Raw genomic sequence first — 19,736 nt, 5'->3', positions numbered from 1 at the left:
TCGGCATATGGAAGTTCCCAGGCTAGGGGTCGAATCAGAGCTACAGCTGCCAGCCACAGCCACAGCCAGAACCACACGGGATCCAAGCTGTGTCTACGAACTACACCACAGCTCACCCACCGCAGGATCCTTAACCCACTGAGTGAGGCAAGGGACTGAACCCACATCCTCATGGATACTAGTCAGATTCATTACTGTTGTGCCACAGTGGGAACTCCCAGTTGGCTCCTTCTTCTTATGTAGGATATGTAGCTAGATAGTAATATCCCTCTTAGCTGTATATACTTCAGGTAAATTTAAGCTACTGTCATTTTCATCCTTGTCTTTTTTGTATATTGGAGACACCCCAAATCAATGACTGTTGGATTAAATAAAATTTTTCCATAGAGGAATTTAATATTGTACAGCAAATAAACATAACGTTAATGATACAGACATCATTTCTTAACCCAGCTTATTTTATTTTTAAACAACTAAGGGTTGTGGAAAGTAACATAATGTCTTTTCTACTAAAGGAAATCTTAGTTACTCCATTTTGCTCTGGTTTCAGTTGAACCGCCTTCCTGCGACACCAACCCCCCTTCCCTCTTCTCCCAGTAACAATTTGTTTCAAATTAGCCAGCCGAGAAGAACGTGTGCCCCGACCTGACCAATGGGAAGGGGACACGTACATCACTCACGTTAGGGATAAATAGGAAGGGTCGTTTCTTCTCTGCGTGTGCTTTTTAAGTACCCGTGCCCTTCTGCAGAAGTAAAGAGCCCTGTCTAGATCTCCCCGTGTTCATGTGTCTCACTTTCCAACACTGACGATCCGAGCCATCTCCCCAACAGAGTGAAGTTGTGTTATAATTTCATGAGAGAAAGGAGGTTCAAAAATGTTAAGCAAGGTCCCGTCGCTAGAAGCGGTAGAGTCCGTTTGTGCTCCCGACCTCAATGGACGCTCGTTCCTGCCGTCCCACCTTACCCGTAAGGATGTCCACCGCCTGACAAAGAATTGCTCCCAAAAACACGCATATACCAGACAAACTCAAGTGCCATTTTCAAACATTCCATGAAAAAATTCCAAATTACAGGTCTGCATAGAGCTTTCTCTTCCTTCCTTAAAATCAGGACTTTATTACATTCTCTTAGCTTTTCATTCAGTGAGAACTTGTTGCTTAGGAAACTTTCAAAGAAAAATCTTTACTATTTTGACCCTCATACTTGATCAATGAGGGGACACATGACTGCGTAAATTTTAAGTCCCTGTATTATCTAAATACCCACAAAATCTGACATTAGGAATCATGAGGCAGAGTACAGATTGCATATTTTACTGATTCTAAAATCCCAGCAAAGTTTCCAATTCAATGCCAAGAAATCACTGCTAATAAGATATAGCCCTATTTTGGAGATGTTACAATATGAGCCTTAGAATTGATGAAAATGATAGGCAGAGGCTCTAAAATACTTCCTCTCCCAAGGCGGCCCCTCACAGATGCCCAGCGTTCTCTGTCCAGGGAGCCTGGTCTTCCGGCACCTGTGTTATGTGGATGTGCCAGGCACTGAGGGGCATAAAACCCACACTGATTCAATGAAGATTAAAACCAAGGAAGAATGTTTTCTTTCTCATTCTTGTTTCTCCTGGAGTTATCCTCCATTTAATATAAAAAGAAAGATTTCCATGAATAATTTTGTGATCGAAAAATAAGCATGGTGCATTTGACTTTTAAACTGTAACTTAAAATAGAATTCCAGCAACCTTTGCCCTGACAAATGTGACTCTCCCTGTAGTCTGCTCTAACACCATTCTAAAAGGGGAAAACATTCTGTTCCTCAGCTGCCAAACGTTTTCATAGTACTTTTTTCACAGCACTACATAAACAGTGGCCAAAATCCTTAAGGGATAAGATTTAGTTTCTAAAGTAACTTCATACATGAAGTATTTTAAATGTGATGTTCATAATTCTATTTCTTCATGAGTACATGCATTTTACTTTTCCAAGTTTTTATGTTAATACATTAAAAATATTGCATTAAAGCAAACAATTTACGATTATAATGCATATATTAAAAAACAGATTCAGGCTTTTGAAGCTTTCATTTAAAATAATTTGTGTATTCTTTAAGTTCTTTAAAAGACATAATATTATGCAGTAATTGCTTTCATTTCAGAGAATATTTATTACTAAAGCTAGCTAAATTGGGCTACACTTAAAAATGCATCATCGCACAATCCTCACTTGCTTTTTAAGTGAATGATATACTACATATTCTTATACTAAAAGCATAATATAAATGAAACCACTTTGGGTTGGGTTGGGCAATATGTTCACATGAATTTTTTTTTTCTTTTATTTTTTTGGCTGTGCTATGGCCTGTGGAAGTTCCTGGCCAGGGATCAAACTCATACCACAGGAGTGACCCAAGCTGTTGCAGTGACAACACCAGATTCTCAACCCACTGTCCCACAAGGGAACTCTCAGTTCACTGAATTTCTAATAATGTAGAAGATAAGTGACAAATACATGGTAATCCATGCTGAAAGCCCAATAAAGAGTGGAAAAGTAAAGTAGATATTGGTAGGCTTCTAGATTTATAGAACATCAGAGCCAGAATTCTCACTCTTGGGAATGGAAGTCCAAGGTCACAATGCAAGACACAGTGGAGACCTAAAGTCATTTCTTGGCTCCTGACCCAGTGTTCCATCTATTGGCTACCATCTATTGTGCTTTAGAGAAAGTAGTCAATTTTTACTGGTTTCTAAAAGATCTTTATATGATCAAAAATTCTTCCTAATTGTTTTGCTGTTCTGCTCTTTATAACAGAATACAACTTCTCATTAATGTGACAGAATAGACTGATATGTTTATTCATTAATTAACACATGATAGAGTATAGGTACTATCTCTCAAAATTTTTTTTTCTTTATTCACAGAGTTTGTTAGAAGCCTAAAATACCTAGAAATCAACTACTGTTCCATAGTTTTGTCTTTGTCTTCTAACTGTCTATAAATCCCTCAGGAAAGTGCATTTATTCAACCAAGATCTCTACTGTACGCTCAGCCCACTGGCAGATTTTGAATGGTCTTTGCCTTCAAGTACTAAGTCAAAAAACTTTAAGAAAAGAGGTCTAAGATGGACATGTTAAGATAACTCAAAAGTTTGCAGAAGCAAAAGCACCATTGCTAACACTATTGCCAACAGGAAAAAAGGAATGCTATTTTATGTATTTAACCAAATAAAACCTCAACAAGCTCATTTACAGCCACATGTTGCTAAAAGAATTTAGACTCTGGAATCTCAAGTTCCAGCAGCATTGCTTATTAGCTAGTATGACTTTAGAACTTCTACATCTATAAAACTTGGATAACACCTATTTCACAAGCTACTATCTTCTTTAAAAAAAGTTGACACACAGACAAAATACTACAGTGAGGCAGAATTTTCTTCCTTTGATGGATTAAACAGCAGTGGAAACACTCCCAACTCACGCCAATCGACTGACTGGCTTGAGTCAAATGCATGACCAAGCGATCCCTGCTGCAAGTGATGGATGTGGACGTAATGTGTTGGTGTTGGGTTATTCTGACAGTCTTTTCCTTTTTTGTTAACCCCATCTGTCAGTTCACTGACATCCCATCCCTTTTTCTTTCCAGTGGCATCTTCTCCATATCCACCAAATCTATCATGAACAATCATCAAGAAAAAATAATTTAAACAATATTTAATAACAACACAAACCTCTCTATTCATTAAGTCATAAATAAGGCAAAATCTGCCTGAACCTAAACTCCAAAGAATGATGTTATTCCCATCAGAGCCTTTTTCACGTTGTACAAAAACCACCTGTGCACTAGCAGATTTTCTATAAGTTCCAGACAAGAATAACTGCTCTTGGTTTTGGCGCGTCCCTAAAGTCCAGCTCAGTTTCTACAGACCTAGTAGGGGATTATAAAGCAGGTCAAGTTTAAAGTCTTGGATCAAAGTTTATTTGACTAAACAAATTCACTAAGAAAGGAAATTATTTTGACTATTACATCCTTTAATATCTAAAAAAAAACCCAAATATTCTTGAATCTATTCACAAATGGAGTAAAAGCTTCTGCCATCTGGTTTAGAGGTAAAGTTAACTTAATTTCATGGATGATTGGATGATGTACATGCTTGTCCGAAATGTAAAGATTTCCTATTTTAAAGGAAATGCAAAATTAAGGATAATCAGTAATCCTTTGCCCTGGAAATTTATAATATACCTACCTCAGTCTGAAAATACAGCATCAAAAATAAAATCACAGGTTACTAAGCAGAAGAGCTTACAAGATAACCAACCGATTACTTTTGCAGAATAAATATCTCATAGTTAATTATATTAAATATGGCAATGGGTTTTACCTAAAGTACATACCAAAAAAAGTTAAAATTTATGGTAAGGAACATGAACTATTAAACAAAGACGACATCGATATGCCCTTGGAAAGCACATACATCTCCAAAGCAAATGCTCACAGGGAACATTCTGGGATCATAACTGCTTGGGTTAGGTTTATTTTTATAGTCCGTTGCTAACACAATGACATGCTTTAAAGGTTCTGTCAAACAATAGAACGACTTAAAAAAAAAAACTGTACTAAATAAATCCTTTCGATATATGCCAAATCAGGATATCTTGAAGGATATGGTTTTTAAAATCGCAGTAATGATGGCAATGTTAAGGAATAAAATGCTAAAGTTTTACTATATCTAAAAATAAGCATGTCATTTATTGTAGAGGAAAATAAATTAAAACGCTATTCATGGGGAGAATAACAGTACTCGTGTAATCCATTTACCTTCAAGAAACATTCTTTAAAACTTATTTCCTTGATTATAGGTTATAAATATCAAAAAATCAGTGTGTCCCTTATTTCTTATGATTAGTTATAATTGCTTAGCTTGGGGCTTCTGGCTTGAGCAGTTAAATAAATGATAGTGCTATTAGGTAGGATAGAATAGGTACTCTGACCTGGGTGATTCAAAACAGGCCATTTATCTTTACCAAAAACAGGAGGCTTGAGATCAAACAATGAAGACAAATGCAGATACCAGAGGAATGCTCTTTGGAGCATCTCCCTGGAAACTTTTTCCCATGCAAATAAGGCATCCTTGCCTGAAACCAATCAGAGGATCCAAACATGCCACCTTACCGCACTCATGCATGCAGCGGGGGTTGGGATAGGAAATTAGAGAATAGGGGTCCCCAAACAGGTCCGAGATATAGGAATATAAGGAAGGACCCAGGTGCAGCCAGCTCTAGTCCCTACCCCGGGTGTCCTGCTCTCTCTGAGGGCATAAATAAAACTTGCTGTAAATTGCTACCTGACTCTCCAGTGCAAGTGGCAGAAGCATTTTTCACTGGGGCAAGAGACCAGAATGGCTCATTAAAAGAGCTGTTATACTAAGGCGTCAGTTTGAGGGGAAATTCCCTTCGACCCAGAACTGCTCCCATCCTGAACTGATTGCTCCTGCCTGGAGAGACTGCCTGCCTCCATCCTTGTGTGACAAAGCCTACTGGCTCTATCCCAGTGCTACTTCTCGGCCGGCACTCCAAATCCTTGTTGTGTGTAAGCAAGGGCAGAGAGAGAGAGTGCAGAGCAGATGAAAACCTGACAGTGCCATTCATGCATATGAAGGATGAACAGGTTTTGGGAGCAGAGATCAGAAATTCAGTTTTGAATACGTTAAGTGTGAGGTTTCTATGAGGTACCCAAGGAGAAGGTTCAGAAAAGAATTTGAATAGGTGAACTTGGGCTGAATGAATGAGGGAGCACCAGGATAGTGATTTATGGTGAAGGACTCCAGTTCTGACTGCCTGGCTCGGAATCCTAGCTCTGCTACTTAGTAGCCTTTGGCCTTCACCAGTTAGCTAACTCTGCCTCAGTTTCCTTATATCTAAAACAGAATAATAAAGAGGTTGGTGTGAGGATTAAATAAATGAATATACATTTAAAAACTTGGGAATGCGCTCACTGAGTGTTCTCTAAGTGTTGACTATTATTATTCTTGATGAGAATTACTGACGGTAGCTCTAGTAGCTGTTATGGATGACACTTAGTCTTGGGGGGACAAGATATGGAAGAAAAAGATGAGACCTTAAGTCCAAGCCTTAATGAACCCCAAAATTATAAGTCAGGAAGACAACAAAGGGAATTGAAATGCTCCATGCCTGTGAGGTAGGAAATAATATCAAGGGGGTGTCAAGGAAACCACAATAGGAGAGACTGCCCGTCCAGCCGGTGAGGTGGGCAGTGATGGTTCCCTAATGCTGGTGACTCTCCAGGTCAGGCCCAGTTAAATGACCAAAGAGGAAGGCAACTTTTTGTTTGTCTGTTTGTTTTTATTTTTATTTTTTTGCTTTTTAAGGCCACATCTGTGGCATATGTAAGTTCCCAGGCTAGGGGTTGAATCAGAGCTACAGCTGCTGGCCTACACCACAGCCACAGCAAGGCCAGATCCGAGCCACATCTGTGACCTACACCACAGCTCATGGCAATGCCGGATCCTTAATCCACTTAGTGAGGCCAGGGATTGAACCTGTGTCCTCATGAATACTAGTCGGGTTTGTTACCACTGAGCCGGCATGGGAACTCCCAGAAGGCAACTTTTTTGAGGACACAACTTTTAGGAACTGCTTCCTGATGTTTTAGTATCCCTTTATATTTTTTTCATCTCTATGTCTATTTCAATAAGTAAAAGTAAAGTATTTTTTAAAATAGAGACTGTCTTCATTCAACCCAGGAGACGCTGCTATATAAGTGACAGTAATCCTTAAATACAATGTATCCATTAAATATCTTGCAATTTCATTCATCAATTATACCTCAATTATATATATTTTAAAATACAAATATGTAGAAATAATTGAATAATCCTATTCTTGAAGGTCTAAGAAAAAAGGAAGGGCTTGGGTAAGGAGAGCCTAAATAGAGAAAATAGATTTAGCTGGTCAGCATGCAGAGTCTATAGCAACACTGAAAGATTAGAGCATGTTATTTTCTCGAGTAGAGCTTCACCCTAAGTCAGATTCTAAAAATAAGCCATCACTCTAAACTCATCTGCTTATTACTTTGGAAAGCATAAAACCTAAAACGTAGCATAAGTTTCGCTTGAAGGAAAACCTTGTGCTGGTGAGGAGGTAGTATTTAGTTAGATCAAACAACCTTGGAAGATAGAAAGCATACACATTCAGTGTGTGTATGAAATGTGTATACACATTTGGGGAGGCTTGGACTAACATTTGACACCTTCTTTCAACCAAAAAACTAAGTATCAGGATTTGCACATTACTAAATAATTTCATTGTTAATACAAAATGGTGATAACAAGATGATTATACACTCTGGTTTGGGATCTGAAGAACTGTTGAGTTTTGTTCTGTTCCATGCATGCTTGACCCAGATCTCACGTCTCATGGGGAGGGGCAGGAGGGAAAGGTTTTTGCTAGCATGTAGCTGAAAATTGCAAATTCATTGCCATGAACAAGATGGACTCAAGATAACCCTGCCCAGGAACATACACCCCATATACTGATACACAAGAAAGTTACTGCCTAGATTTCTTTAAAGGTGGAACTGCCATCTTCTGGTTATGAAAAGATGACTGTAGAAAGATTCACACAGCATGGGAACCAGTGAGGTAGAATGAGGTAGAGCTGCAGCAATACCATGCCCCTGGGGGAAGGCCTTCTTCCAGGCACATTTATGTTACTATACTTACCTTCAATTTTCAGATTCATGTTTTTAAATTTTCACATTTCCAACATCTGTGTGCAACTTAAAATTGTCACAGACAGTTAACAACAATGTTTGTCTTATTAATATACCATGCTACACAGCTGTTACAAAGAATGAGGCAGCGCTTAGGTAGCAACATGAATGGAGTGCCAGACATATTAACTGAAAAAAACAAAGTGCCGAATAATGTGTATGTTATCCTATCATTTAGATTTTTTTTTTTAAGAATGGATATTTATTTGCTGGTATATACATATTTATTTCCAGAAGGCATCACAAAGAACAGGTAAAAACTATAAGTAGGGATGGAGGAGTAGGAAGGAATCTTTTTCATTGTGTATCCTTTTCATCATTTGAAAGTTTATATTTTACTTATTTAAAAGTAATTGATTCAGAGTTCCGGTTGTGGCTCAGTGGTTAACGAATCTGACTAGGAACCATGAGGTTGCAGGTTTGATCCCTGGCCTTGCTCAATGGGTTAAGGATCCAGCATTGCTGTGAGCTGTGGTGCAGGCTGGCGGCTACAGCTCCAATTCGACCCCTAGCCCAGGTACCTCCATATGCCACAGGAGCGGCCCAAGAAATGGCAAAAAGACAAAAAAAAAGTAATTGATTCATTAAAAAGCAAAAAATAATGCTACATATTGTTATGGATACATGCATGTGAAGTTAATATGTAAAATCACATGTAGGAGGATGCACATCAAATTGATTAGTATTTGTGCCTGGAGTTGGGGGCAGGGAGAGAGAAGAATGGCTTGTTTAGAGGAGACTTCCTATGTAGCTATAAAATTTTAATTCTCAGAAAATGATCTTAAGCCAATATGACAAAATATTAATATTTGTCAATGATGGTAGTCTGTATATGGGTATGACATTATCCACTATTTAATTTAAATTTTGTTCCAAGGGTCAATAATTGAAATAAAAAAGATATCTCATGAATACTACTACACAGCCATCAGAACTGCTAAAATTAAGAAGACGACAATACCAAAGGTTAGAGAGGATGTAAAACAGCTGGAACTCTGATACGATGCTGAATGACTTTAAAACCATACAACCACTTCAGAAAATGGTCTGGAAGTTTCTTATAACACTAAATAAGCCTGTACCCTATTAGCCAGCAATCCACTCACAGGTATTAATCTAAGAGAAATGAATACATGTCCCTAGAAAGACTTGTACTAGCGTATTTATAGTACTTATAGAAAGAAGAAGATGTTTTCTTCACCAAAAGCCAAAATGTAGAAACAGCCCAGAGGTCCATCAGTAAAAGGGCAGATCAACAACTAGCATATCCACATAATGCAAAGGGAACAAACCACTGTGACACGTGCAGCAATGCAATGACTCTCTGAAACATTATGCTGAGTGAGAGAAACCTACACAAAAGAATTCTCACTTTAGAAGTTTATTTTTATGAAGACCTAAAATAGGCAAAACAAACCAATGATGAAAAAAAATCAGAACAATGGTTGTCAGAAGAGGTAGGTTGTGCAAAGAGGTAGGAGGTTGATTGGGGAAGGAGCGTGAGATGACTTCCTAGGTTGGCTGTGATGTTGCATATCTTGATGGGGGTTGGGTTACACAGGTGTATGCTCTTGTCAAAATTCAGAAAAATGTTTAATATAGATATGTAAATGAATTTTGCCTCAGACATAAAAATAATCTATAATCAAATACTGAACTCTGGCTAATATGCATGATGGAGCATTCAGGGGAAGTGTACTGATACCTGCAATTACTTTGAAATGCATAAAGAAGATGGATTGATGGCCAGATGGATCAACACATGATAAAACAAGTACAGTTAAATGTTAGTGGCAGAATCTAGGTGTCATGTATATAGAAAATTCTTTCAGATTTTCTATATGTTTGAAAAGTTTCATAATAAAATTTTGAAAAGTATCTAGTTAAAACAGCTAGTTAACCTTTTTTTTTTCTTTTTAGACACAGTTCTCAGTGCTACAGAGCAGAATCTCATTGTTAATCAGAAAGAGAAAGACAAATACTATATGATATCACTCATATCTGGTATCTAATATACAGCACAAATGAACCTTTCCACAGAAAAGAAAATCATGGACTTGGAGAATAGACTTGTAGTTAACTGTTTAACACACATACATCATATACAGCATGGCTCTCTTTGTCATTACATTTGGGTCTACTTATAAGTATAGATATTTTAAAGAGAGGTTTATGAGCACTATATTAAATTTCTGGGAGCATCCTACCACACTTAAAATAGCAAAGTAAGTACTGACTGTGGTTTTGTTTGTTTGTTTTTTGGGTTTTTTTTTTTTTTTTTTGCCTTTTTAGGGGAGAACCCACAGGATATGGAAGTTCCCAGGTTAGGGGTCGAATTGGAGTTACAGCTGCCGGCCTACACCACAGCCACAGCAACACGGGATCCGAACCATCTCTGTGACCTACACCACAGCTCATGCAACGCCGGATCCTTAACCCACTGAGCAAAGCCAGGGATCAAACTTGCATCCTCATGGATACCAGTCAGGTTCTTAACCCACTGAGCCACAACATGAACTCCCCTGAGTGTACAAATATGAGACCAAACTACATGTAAGACTGGCTTCTAGGAACAGCCCAGTGCCTCTTTTATGACCAGTTTCCTGTCCTCCAAAAGAGAAGGCATGGCAGCATTCTACTACCACTCATAAAAAGTGAATGAACATTTCAAAGGGAATGAAAGCCGCTGCCCACAGGGACATCGTCTGTCTCCTCTTTCCTCTCTCCCTGGAGGGATGTAAAGCAGGCCCCCTCTCCATCGCAGGCCACTCTACTCCCGACCCCAGCAGGTGTGGTGGACCCAAGAAAGGGTACAAATATTTTCTTTCTTAAATATGCTTGCCTCTTGTTCAGGGGCTACTAGGTGCACATCAGATCAGTGACCTCTCAGGCTCCTCTGAGCCAAGGTCAGGTTTAAAGTGGGCAGAGAATTTGGGCTTCAGCTTCTGCGAGCCAAAGGAATCCAGGGTCAGCCTAACTCACTGGACCACTGCTAGGCGGTTACAAAGCTCCAGCCAGAAGTAAGGCTTTTCTTCACCTCCCCTCTGACCAGCTCTGCTGTGGCACCTTGTGCCTGCCTCTGTGTGCACGTGGGTATCCACCAGTCGGGGGCATCAAAAGGAGGAATGGCAGCTGCAGAGAGTGGGTATCCTAATCACAGTAACAACTAACAGCATCCTAATATCAGGAATCTTAAATATACACTACTTATCTTTTTTCCCCACTTAACTCTAAATTGGGTACATCTTTCCCATTTGAAAGATACAGAGTATCTACTTCGTGCTGACTTTAAAGAAGAGTTTATGAGCATCCTGGCCTAGTGATTATTAAAGCAGATGTAGTTAAGACCAAGGGCTGTAGGCTCTACTATCCTCCTTTACCAGAGCACCTAGATGCTGGGGCCCTGAACTAGGCCATCAGGGCCTCACAAGAGGTCTTGGGTATTTGCTATTATGTGACATTCCCTACTTCCTGCATATGTGCATTATTACAACAGGCCAAAAAGTGACCCAGCCCATCAGTGTTTGGCATACAGGATGCCAAAATACATAGTTTACTTAAATGAATTGGATATCTACATATTTTTCACATTAGATATACTCCACTTTCTGTTTACAATATAAAATAATGCACAGGGAAATGATGAAAGAAGGATTTGAGGATTGGTATAATACTGCATTGCAATTTTTTCATCATTCTTACCTCATTCGAAGGAATCGTGGCAAAGGGTTTGATGATGGCAGCTAATGGAATCTGGGCCTGCTTGGCCATATCTGATGTGCATGGAAAACAGTACGTTGTGCAACGGATGTATCGAGGACTGGCGTTGCCTGCAGGGTGCAAAGATATACACTGAAAATCTTCTTACAAAAAGATCCACTACATAATATTTAAATATTTATAGAGGTACTTCTAGATACTGCATTGCCTTATGTGTAAAAATTCAAAATATCTAAAAATTAAAAAAATAAATTTTGAAAAAGCTAGTCTCGTATAATTTTACAATCTATATTCTAAGCATGCTATAGTTTCCTGTAAAATAAAACACTCTGAAATCTACTACAAAAATATACAGGAGATTTTAAAAATTATTATCATTATTTTCCATAAGCAGTGTATTAATACAGCTACTCATAGACTCAAAAGGTATTTACGTTCAATGGGAGAAATAAAGCAAAGGCAAAAAAACATAAGAATAAAAATTCTTCTTCATCCTCTTCTATCAATACATCTGCTCTGGGAAAGGTAAAAGCATTTGTATACCATTTCATATCAAGTTACACATTTTCAAATATGATTCCATTTGACTATGTTTTTTCCCAAAACTTGAAATTCAATTTAGAAATGAAAATTGTAATAGAAATATTTTTTTAAAACACCCTAATCTATTTTTTTAAAAAAATACATTAGGTTTCCTGACCAATTATTTTTTTCAAGGCATACACAAGTATTAAAACCACATCCATGGAATGAAGAACGTGTTTAAATCACTAGATTTAAACTACCTAAAATATATTTTGGCAAAAGAATATAACTATCAAATATTTATTGAATGTCTACTAAGTTTTAGACACTGTCCTAGGCGCTTTCTTGGAGAGCTTATGTTCTTGCAGAGGACACAGACGGTAAATATTAAACCTAGTAAGTGAGTAAATTATATTGGATCTTAGAAGATGTTATATGCTATGACTAAAGCACCTCTGGTTAAGGGGTGCTATAGTGAGTCGGTCTTATTCAAAAGGCAACATTCGAGCAAAGACTCCAAGGTGATAAGGTATTTACCTGGCAGGTATCTTGGGGGCTGGGGATGGGAGCAGGGTGTACCTGGCCTGACAGAGAAACATCAGGAGGAGGCATGCGGGGCCCGCCAGCTGGTCAGGAGTTCAGAGCCCTAACAGTCCAGATCAGCTAGATGCTTGAGACCATTTGAAACCCTCTGGCTTTTGTTCCCAGTGAAATGGGGAGACACTGACAAGCTTTGAGCAGAAAAGTGTTGTAATCTGACAGGCTGACTCTACCTATGGTTTCAAGGATGGACTGTTATAGGGGGTAAGAACCAGAAGGCCAGTTTGGAGGCTGTGCGGGAACCAGGTGAGAAATGGTGGTGGCAGGGACCGGCCTGATAACAACAGAGGTGTCGACAAGTGGCCAGATTCTGGACATAGTTTGAAGGTAGAGTGGCTTACTTGTTGATGGGCATGATGGATGAGGTGTGAAGACGGAAGGTATGCAAGAAGGACAGGGTCAGGGATGACTCTAAGGTTTCTGACCTGAGGAATCAGAAGCATGAAGTTGCTACCAACTGAAAAGAGAAAGGCTGCAGGAAGGGAGGGATTTTTAATGGGCGTTTGGGTGGAGATCCAGAATCTGGCTTTGGACATGTCCTTTTGGGAAGTTCAGCAATCCAACAGTGAAGCTCTGTAAACAATTATAGACATGAGTCTTGGCACTGGGCTGAAAGTGGAACTGGAGATACGTATTTGGAGTTCTTAGCACATAGATGATATCTGAAGCCAGGAAACTAGACTAAAACCAACCAGGGAATCATGGTGGCCAAGACTGAGAACTGAGCCCTAGGTCTTTGAACATGAAGTGGTCAGAGGAAGAGGAAAAACCAGCTAAAGGACTGAGAAGGAAAAAAACGAGAGGCTGGTGTGCTGGAGTGAAGTAAAGAAAGTACATCAAGAAAAAGGCAGGACCATCTGTGACAGGTGGTGCTGCCAGATCGACATGGCCAATGGATTTATCACCATGGAGGGTGCAGGACCCAGAAGAGAGAATGTGGGTGGAATGGGCGGGGGGGAGGGGGGGCAGGGGTGGAGGTGGTGGGGGAAGTCTGCTTAGACTGTGTTTAAGAGAGAACTCAGGCAAGGAATTGGCAATAACCCTTTCGAGTTTTGTTGTGAAAGGGAGTTAGAAAAGAGATGTAGCTGGTAAAGGAAGTGGATCAAGAAAACATTTCCATTTTTTAAGACAGGAGAAGGTTTTTTAAAAGATGGGAATAATTGTGTCAAGAGAAGTATGGAGGATATAAGAGAAAGAGAAGAGACTTAGGATAGCAGCAAGAGCAGCTGGCTTCCAAGGGGAGCACATTTATGGCCAAAAGCAGGAAGGCAGAGCACGAGCAGCCATTACAAAAGGGGTTGATGTGATGGTGAGAATCTGTGGAAGTTCTCCTCTGATTGTGCAGCCTTCGCAGAAAGAAAGGATAGGAGGTTACAGGTTTCAGAAGGGAAACTGTTATAAGGAGAGTGGAAAAGTGAAGGGACTTGGGAAGTACGGTGCGCTGGGAAGGTCATGGTCCTGGTTTAAACTGACCCTGCGGTGTGGCTGTGAGCCTTTCTCTGGCCATGATTCTCTGCACAGGTGGGCCCAGAATGAGGGGAAGGCAGGACCGAAGAAATGAGTTTCTTTTCATCCTCAATCTATCATTACCAGGTTTCACAATTTTACGGATCAGTCAGGAATCTGGGTTTTTACATAAAATATTCTGATTTTTATATAACTAATTTAAATAGAAAAAAAGCCAAATTATTCTGTATGACAAACTAATATGACTCTAGGCTGAACCCACTCTGGGGCTCTTCCGCAGAGGGTCTGAGCAAAGGGAGAATGGGGTACTGACAACAGGGTTCATAATAATAACAGTAACTGCCAGTGGGTTAGGCATTGCTCTCAGATCGTTACATGTAAATTCATTCTAATCTCATAATCATCTATGAGACTGAGACCCTGGGACCCCACTTTACAAAGGACAAAACTGAGACACTGGCAGGCTAAGTGTTCTCTCCAAGTCAAAGGGTTTGTCAATGGCAAAGGTGGTATTAGAAGCTACCACAATTCTCTACAATATCCCAGATAAGATGGGGCCAGGTCATGAAGGCCTTGAATTTTAGATGAGGTATTAAGACTAATCCTGTTCACCCATGGGCAATAATGGCACTTTTTTTTTTTTTTTAGCAATATGATCAAGTAAATAGCTGAAGAAAATTAATCTGTTCACAATGTACTAGATAACCTCTTGGAACAGTAAAAGAAATCAGAGACAGGTAGATGGTTCCACTGCTGTACGAGGTCAGGTGAATACTAACACAGGGTCAAACAAGAGCTTGGGCAACAGAAATAGAAGAAAAAGAAACATTAGGTAATAAATGTAAATATGCTTGAGCCCTTATTAACATCTATTTCATATAACTTAGACAAAATCTTCCTCATTATCGTTATCAAGCAATGTTACAAAGACTGGGAAATAAGAATTTCTGAATATTTTAAAGTGTATCTTAATTTTTCATTGAACTCAATTTTCACTAGTCAACATTTCCAGTAACATATTGAAATTGAGCACTTGCTATCTTTAAAGAACTTATTTTTTACACTGAAATATGCATATAAATGAGCTCATGAAGAACTCAAACGAATGACTAAACAAACTTGTTTCCAGCAGATAACACACAGAAAAAATAAAATTTTTAAAAAGCAATGGAGAATTTGTTTTTAAGCAGGTATGTAAGAGTGGGGCATGAGAGGTATGGTTTAGATAATACAGTAATTTTGGTACTTGTGATTCAAAACTCTTTGATATGCTTAATAAAGAATTTTATGGGATAATCTGACTGAAAAACACTTAATAAATTACTTATTCAACAAATATTTATGAAGCTAAGCCTCATGCTAGGGGCTTAGAGATGAAAGAGAATGAAGCCTCTGACTCCAAGGTCTGGTGGGAGAGAATGATAATAAAACAGATAATGGCAACACGGCTGGTGAGTATCACAGGAGGGCAGATCCACTAAAAAGTGGCTGAAGGGAGGCAATGAGTGTCACATGGAAAGGAGGTGACCACAAAAAGAACGCACTGCTTGAAGAAGGTCTTGTAGGATGAACAGAAGCACAGAACCAACAGGCAAGTTGAGTCTTAAATTACATCCTGCAGCCGAAGGCAAGAAAGTGATACTCTTTTTTAATATCAGTTATTGCCTTTAATCTCCTAACTGCCAGGAGCTAGGAATGCTTTTTCTTTCTTTCTTTTTTTTTTTTTTAATAATGATTTTTATTTTTTTCCCTTATAGCTGGTTTACAGTGTTCTTGCCAATTTTCTACTGTACAGCATGGTGACCCAGTTACACATACATGTATACATTCTTTTTTCTCACATTATTATGCTCCATCGTGAGTGACTGTGGAGAGTGATATTCTTAAAGTAGATGCTTTCCTTTACTGGTTCTGCCATTAACCAGCTGTGTGGCCTTGGCCAAGTCACTTAATCTCCTTGGGCCTCTCTGCCCTCACATCTGGAAAGTGAGAGAGCAGAGCAAAAGAAGTCCAAGCTTTCTTCTGGCTCTATATTCTGCTTTTTTTTTTTTTTTTTTTTTTTTTTTTTTTTTTTTTTTTTAGTTCTTAGGGCTGCACCCATAGCATATGGAAGTTCCCAGGCTAGGGGTCGAATTGGAGCTGCAGTTGCTGGCCTATGCCACAGTAATAGCAATGCCAGATTCAAGCCACATCTGCGACCTTCACCTCAGCTTATGGCAATGCCAGATCCTTAACCCACTGAGCAAGGCCAAGGATCAAACTTGCATCCTCATAGATACTAGTCAGGTTCTTTACCTGCTGAGCCACAACGGGAACTCCTATACTCTGTTTATGTCTGTGAATTTCTTTACATGTCTGACATCCTTGGACCACATCCTAAAAAACCTAGAAAGCATTGGCAACTAAGTAGAGCCAGATGATGGGGCTTCACAGCAAAGGGGTGTAACAACGCCAACTGCACGGCTCTCTCCACACGAGCAGCTCTTTTCCTGCCAGGGGCTGGGCTGCAGGATACATAGAGATGATGATGATCTGGACCCTGCCACCTCCTAGACCTTCCTTCTCTTCCCACTCCTCCCTCATGCTCTTTCCCTACATGTACCATACGGCCCAGCAGTTCCGCTCCTAGGTGCACACCCAGAAGAAGTGAAAGCAGGGACTCAAACAGATACTTGCACACCAGTGTTCACAGCTGTGGTCATTCACGAAGTCAAAAGATGTAAGAGACCCAGATGTCCTCCAGCAGGTGAGTGGATAAACAAAATGTGGCATATACGTAAAACTGAGCATCATTCAGCCCTAAAAAGCAATGCAGTTCTGACACATACTACAAGATGGATGAACTTGGAAAATACTATGCTAAATGAAATAAGCCAGACACGAAAGGACAAATATTGCATGAATCCACTCATATGAGACATCCACAATAGATAAATTCATAGAGACAGAAAGTAAAACAGGAAATACCAGGGGCTGCTGGAGTGCAGGGTGAGGAGCCACTGTTCAATGGGGACAGAGTTTCGGTGTAGGATGATGAGAAATTTCTGGAAATGGATAATCAAGAGGGTCATAGAACACGGGGAATGTAATCAATTCCACTGGGCTGTATACTCGAAAATGACTGACATGGCAAACTTTATTATACACCTTCATTGCCTGGCAACATTTTCCTCTCCAAGCACCCCCACTTTTGCTCTAGTTTATACCTGCTCACTCATGACTCAGCTTAGCTGTCCCCACATCTAGCAAGACAGGCTGGGTTAGTTACCTCACGTTTAGGTTCCATGGCAATCTTTTTTTTTTTTTTTTTTTTTGGTCTTTTTAGGGCTGCAGCTGAGGCATATGGAAGTTCCCAGGCTAGGGGTGGAATGGAATCGTAACTGTACCTGCCAGCCTATGCCACAGCCACAGCAATGCCGGATCCAAGCCATGTCTGTGACCTACACTGCAGCTCAGGACAACATCAGATCCTTAACCCACCGAGTGAGGCCAGGGATTGAACCCACATCCTCATGGATACTAGCCAGGTTTGTTATCGCTGAGTCACAACAAGAACTCTGGCAATGTGCCTTTTATCCTTCTAGTATAACTTCTATTATATATCATAAACTATATACTGTAATGTTCTAATATTAATATTTAGTTACCTCTTTTTCCTGCCAGATATGCATTTATCCGAGAACAGAACCCTATCTTCTCTTTGTGAGTAGAGGCAGCAAGTGAGTGGTGAGGAGCGCAGGCTCTCGCATCAGAATGCTGGGGTTCAAATTCTAGTTTTGCTTCCCTTTAGCTACGTATCTTGGATATGTTACCTTGGCATTCTGTGCCTCATTCTCACACTCTGTAAAATAAGGATGATCTTAAAGCCTAGCTCATTAAGTTACAGGAGGGACTAAATGAATAAACCCACATAAAGTGTTCAGAAGACTAGATGGTTAGCAAGCACTTAATAAATAAATATTAACCACACTGCTAATAGGTACTGAATAAATATTTGCTGAGTAAGCGAATGAATGAATGAACAAGTACAATCCTTCTCTTATGTGAGTCTTGTGGGAAAGACAGACTCAAACCATAGTAAAAATTAATGGAACAAGGGCTACGATAGAAGTGTAAATGAAGCACTGAAGGGGAAGAAATTAGAGAAGATTTCAAAGAGAAAATTAAATTGAGTATGGAAGAGGAAAGAACTTCCCAATTAAAAAGGCGTGCATTATATATATATACCAAGTAGATTTGTTTGATAAATGTTTATTGGGCAATCATTATATTCTAGATATCAGGTGCATTTCCAGGGGTACCATGGTGAACAAAAAAAGATCCCAGTCTGTTACAGAGAAAATAGCACCAAGTGAGACTCAGGGACATGAGGGGAAGGGGACGGACTTGGTATGGCTGAGGCAGAAGCAGAGCAGGAAACAGGGGAAAGGTGAAGCTGGTCAGGAATATCCTTTAGGTCTATAAAGATCCCGAAACTAAAATTTTAAGCAAATAAATATTAAAAACATGAAGGTGACACTACTAGGTTGAAATGAAATGGCCACTTTTGTAGGTCAATAATAACAGAAGAAAATCTGCAATTTCATATAGCTCAAGCTCTTACATACCAGATGAATGTGAGTTCATCTAACAAATTTGGATGACTGTCTAAATAGTCAGGAACAAATTATTTCTAGAATAGGAAATGAAGTAACCTGAACTGTGTCTTTTTTTTTTTTTTTTTTTTTTTTTTTTTGTCTTTTTGCTATTTCTTTGGGCCACTCCCGCGGCATTTGGAGGTTCCCAGGCTAGGGGTCAAATCGGAGCTGTAGCCTCTGGCCTACGCCAGAGCCACAGCAACGCAGGATCCGAGCCGCGTCTGCAACCTACACCACAGCTCACAGCAACGCCGCAACCTCATGGTTCCTAGTCAGATTCATTAACCACTGCGCCAGGACGGGAACTCCTGAACTGTGTCTTAATATCTATACCCATAGCATCATCTGTGATTTAGGTCAACCCCTTCTTACATGTCAAGCCCCTAACAGACATATAAGCACATGCACACACACATGGTCACCTCTGATCCTTACATTGGCCCTGCAGGGAAGGTCTTAGTCCTCACATCTTACAGCGGGAGACACCAAGGTTCAGGGAAATGAAATGAGCAAAGCCCAGGACAGTAAGGAGGGGAGACTGGATTCCCGGGCAGATGTGTGAGGCTCCCAGTCAGAGCTGTTGCTGCTGCGCTGCACTGCCTGCTCCCTAAAGCCAGAGCTGAAGGCAGCACAGAGGATGGACTAAAGAGAGGGAGCCCTGCCTGGAAACCAGCGGACTTGACAAGACTGAGGTGAGACAACATGCTTGCCGGTATACCAATGGTGTATTTCCAGGACTGAGTATATGACCCATTAAAATGGTATATTCAGAATCTGAGACACTGTGCCTTATCAGGCTATATTTTACCTCGCCATAAACAACGGGTTTGCCAGAAAGATCAAATCTGCATGAGCCTTGCTAGATAACATGAAAATGGTAACAGACATGGGACAGAGTCAGTAGAGACAGAGCTCAGGCTCTCCTTATCCCAGTTTAAAAGTGGGAAACGAGAACCCAAAATGTTAAAGGACCTACTGAAAAAATGCCACTGGGGCTATAACC

The 19,736-nt window shown here is 39.8% G+C and overlaps 1 protein-coding gene across 3 annotated transcripts in view; it reads right to left on the bottom strand.

The window, feature by feature from the left end:
- The window catches only part of SEC24D (SEC24 homolog D, COPII coat complex component), a 444,678-nt gene that overhangs the window by 62,038 nt on the left and 362,904 nt on the right, over positions 1-19,736 (bottom strand). For all 3 annotated transcript variants that reach the window (XM_021100700.1, XM_003482451.4, XM_021100701.1), the window contains one exon: positions 11,487-11,614. In XM_021100700.1, coding sequence (XP_020956359.1) covers positions 11,487-11,614 — 128 coding nt within the window. The remainder of the gene's footprint in view (positions 1-11,486; positions 11,615-19,736) is intronic.

The sequence above is a fragment of the Sus scrofa genome, chromosome 8 (genome assembly GCF_000003025.6).
Source record: "Sus scrofa isolate TJ Tabasco breed Duroc chromosome 8, Sscrofa11.1, whole genome shotgun sequence".
NCBI classification, from domain to species: Eukaryota; Metazoa; Chordata; class Mammalia; order Artiodactyla; family Suidae; genus Sus; species Sus scrofa.
This window is presented reverse-complemented; position numbering and strand designations above follow the sequence as displayed.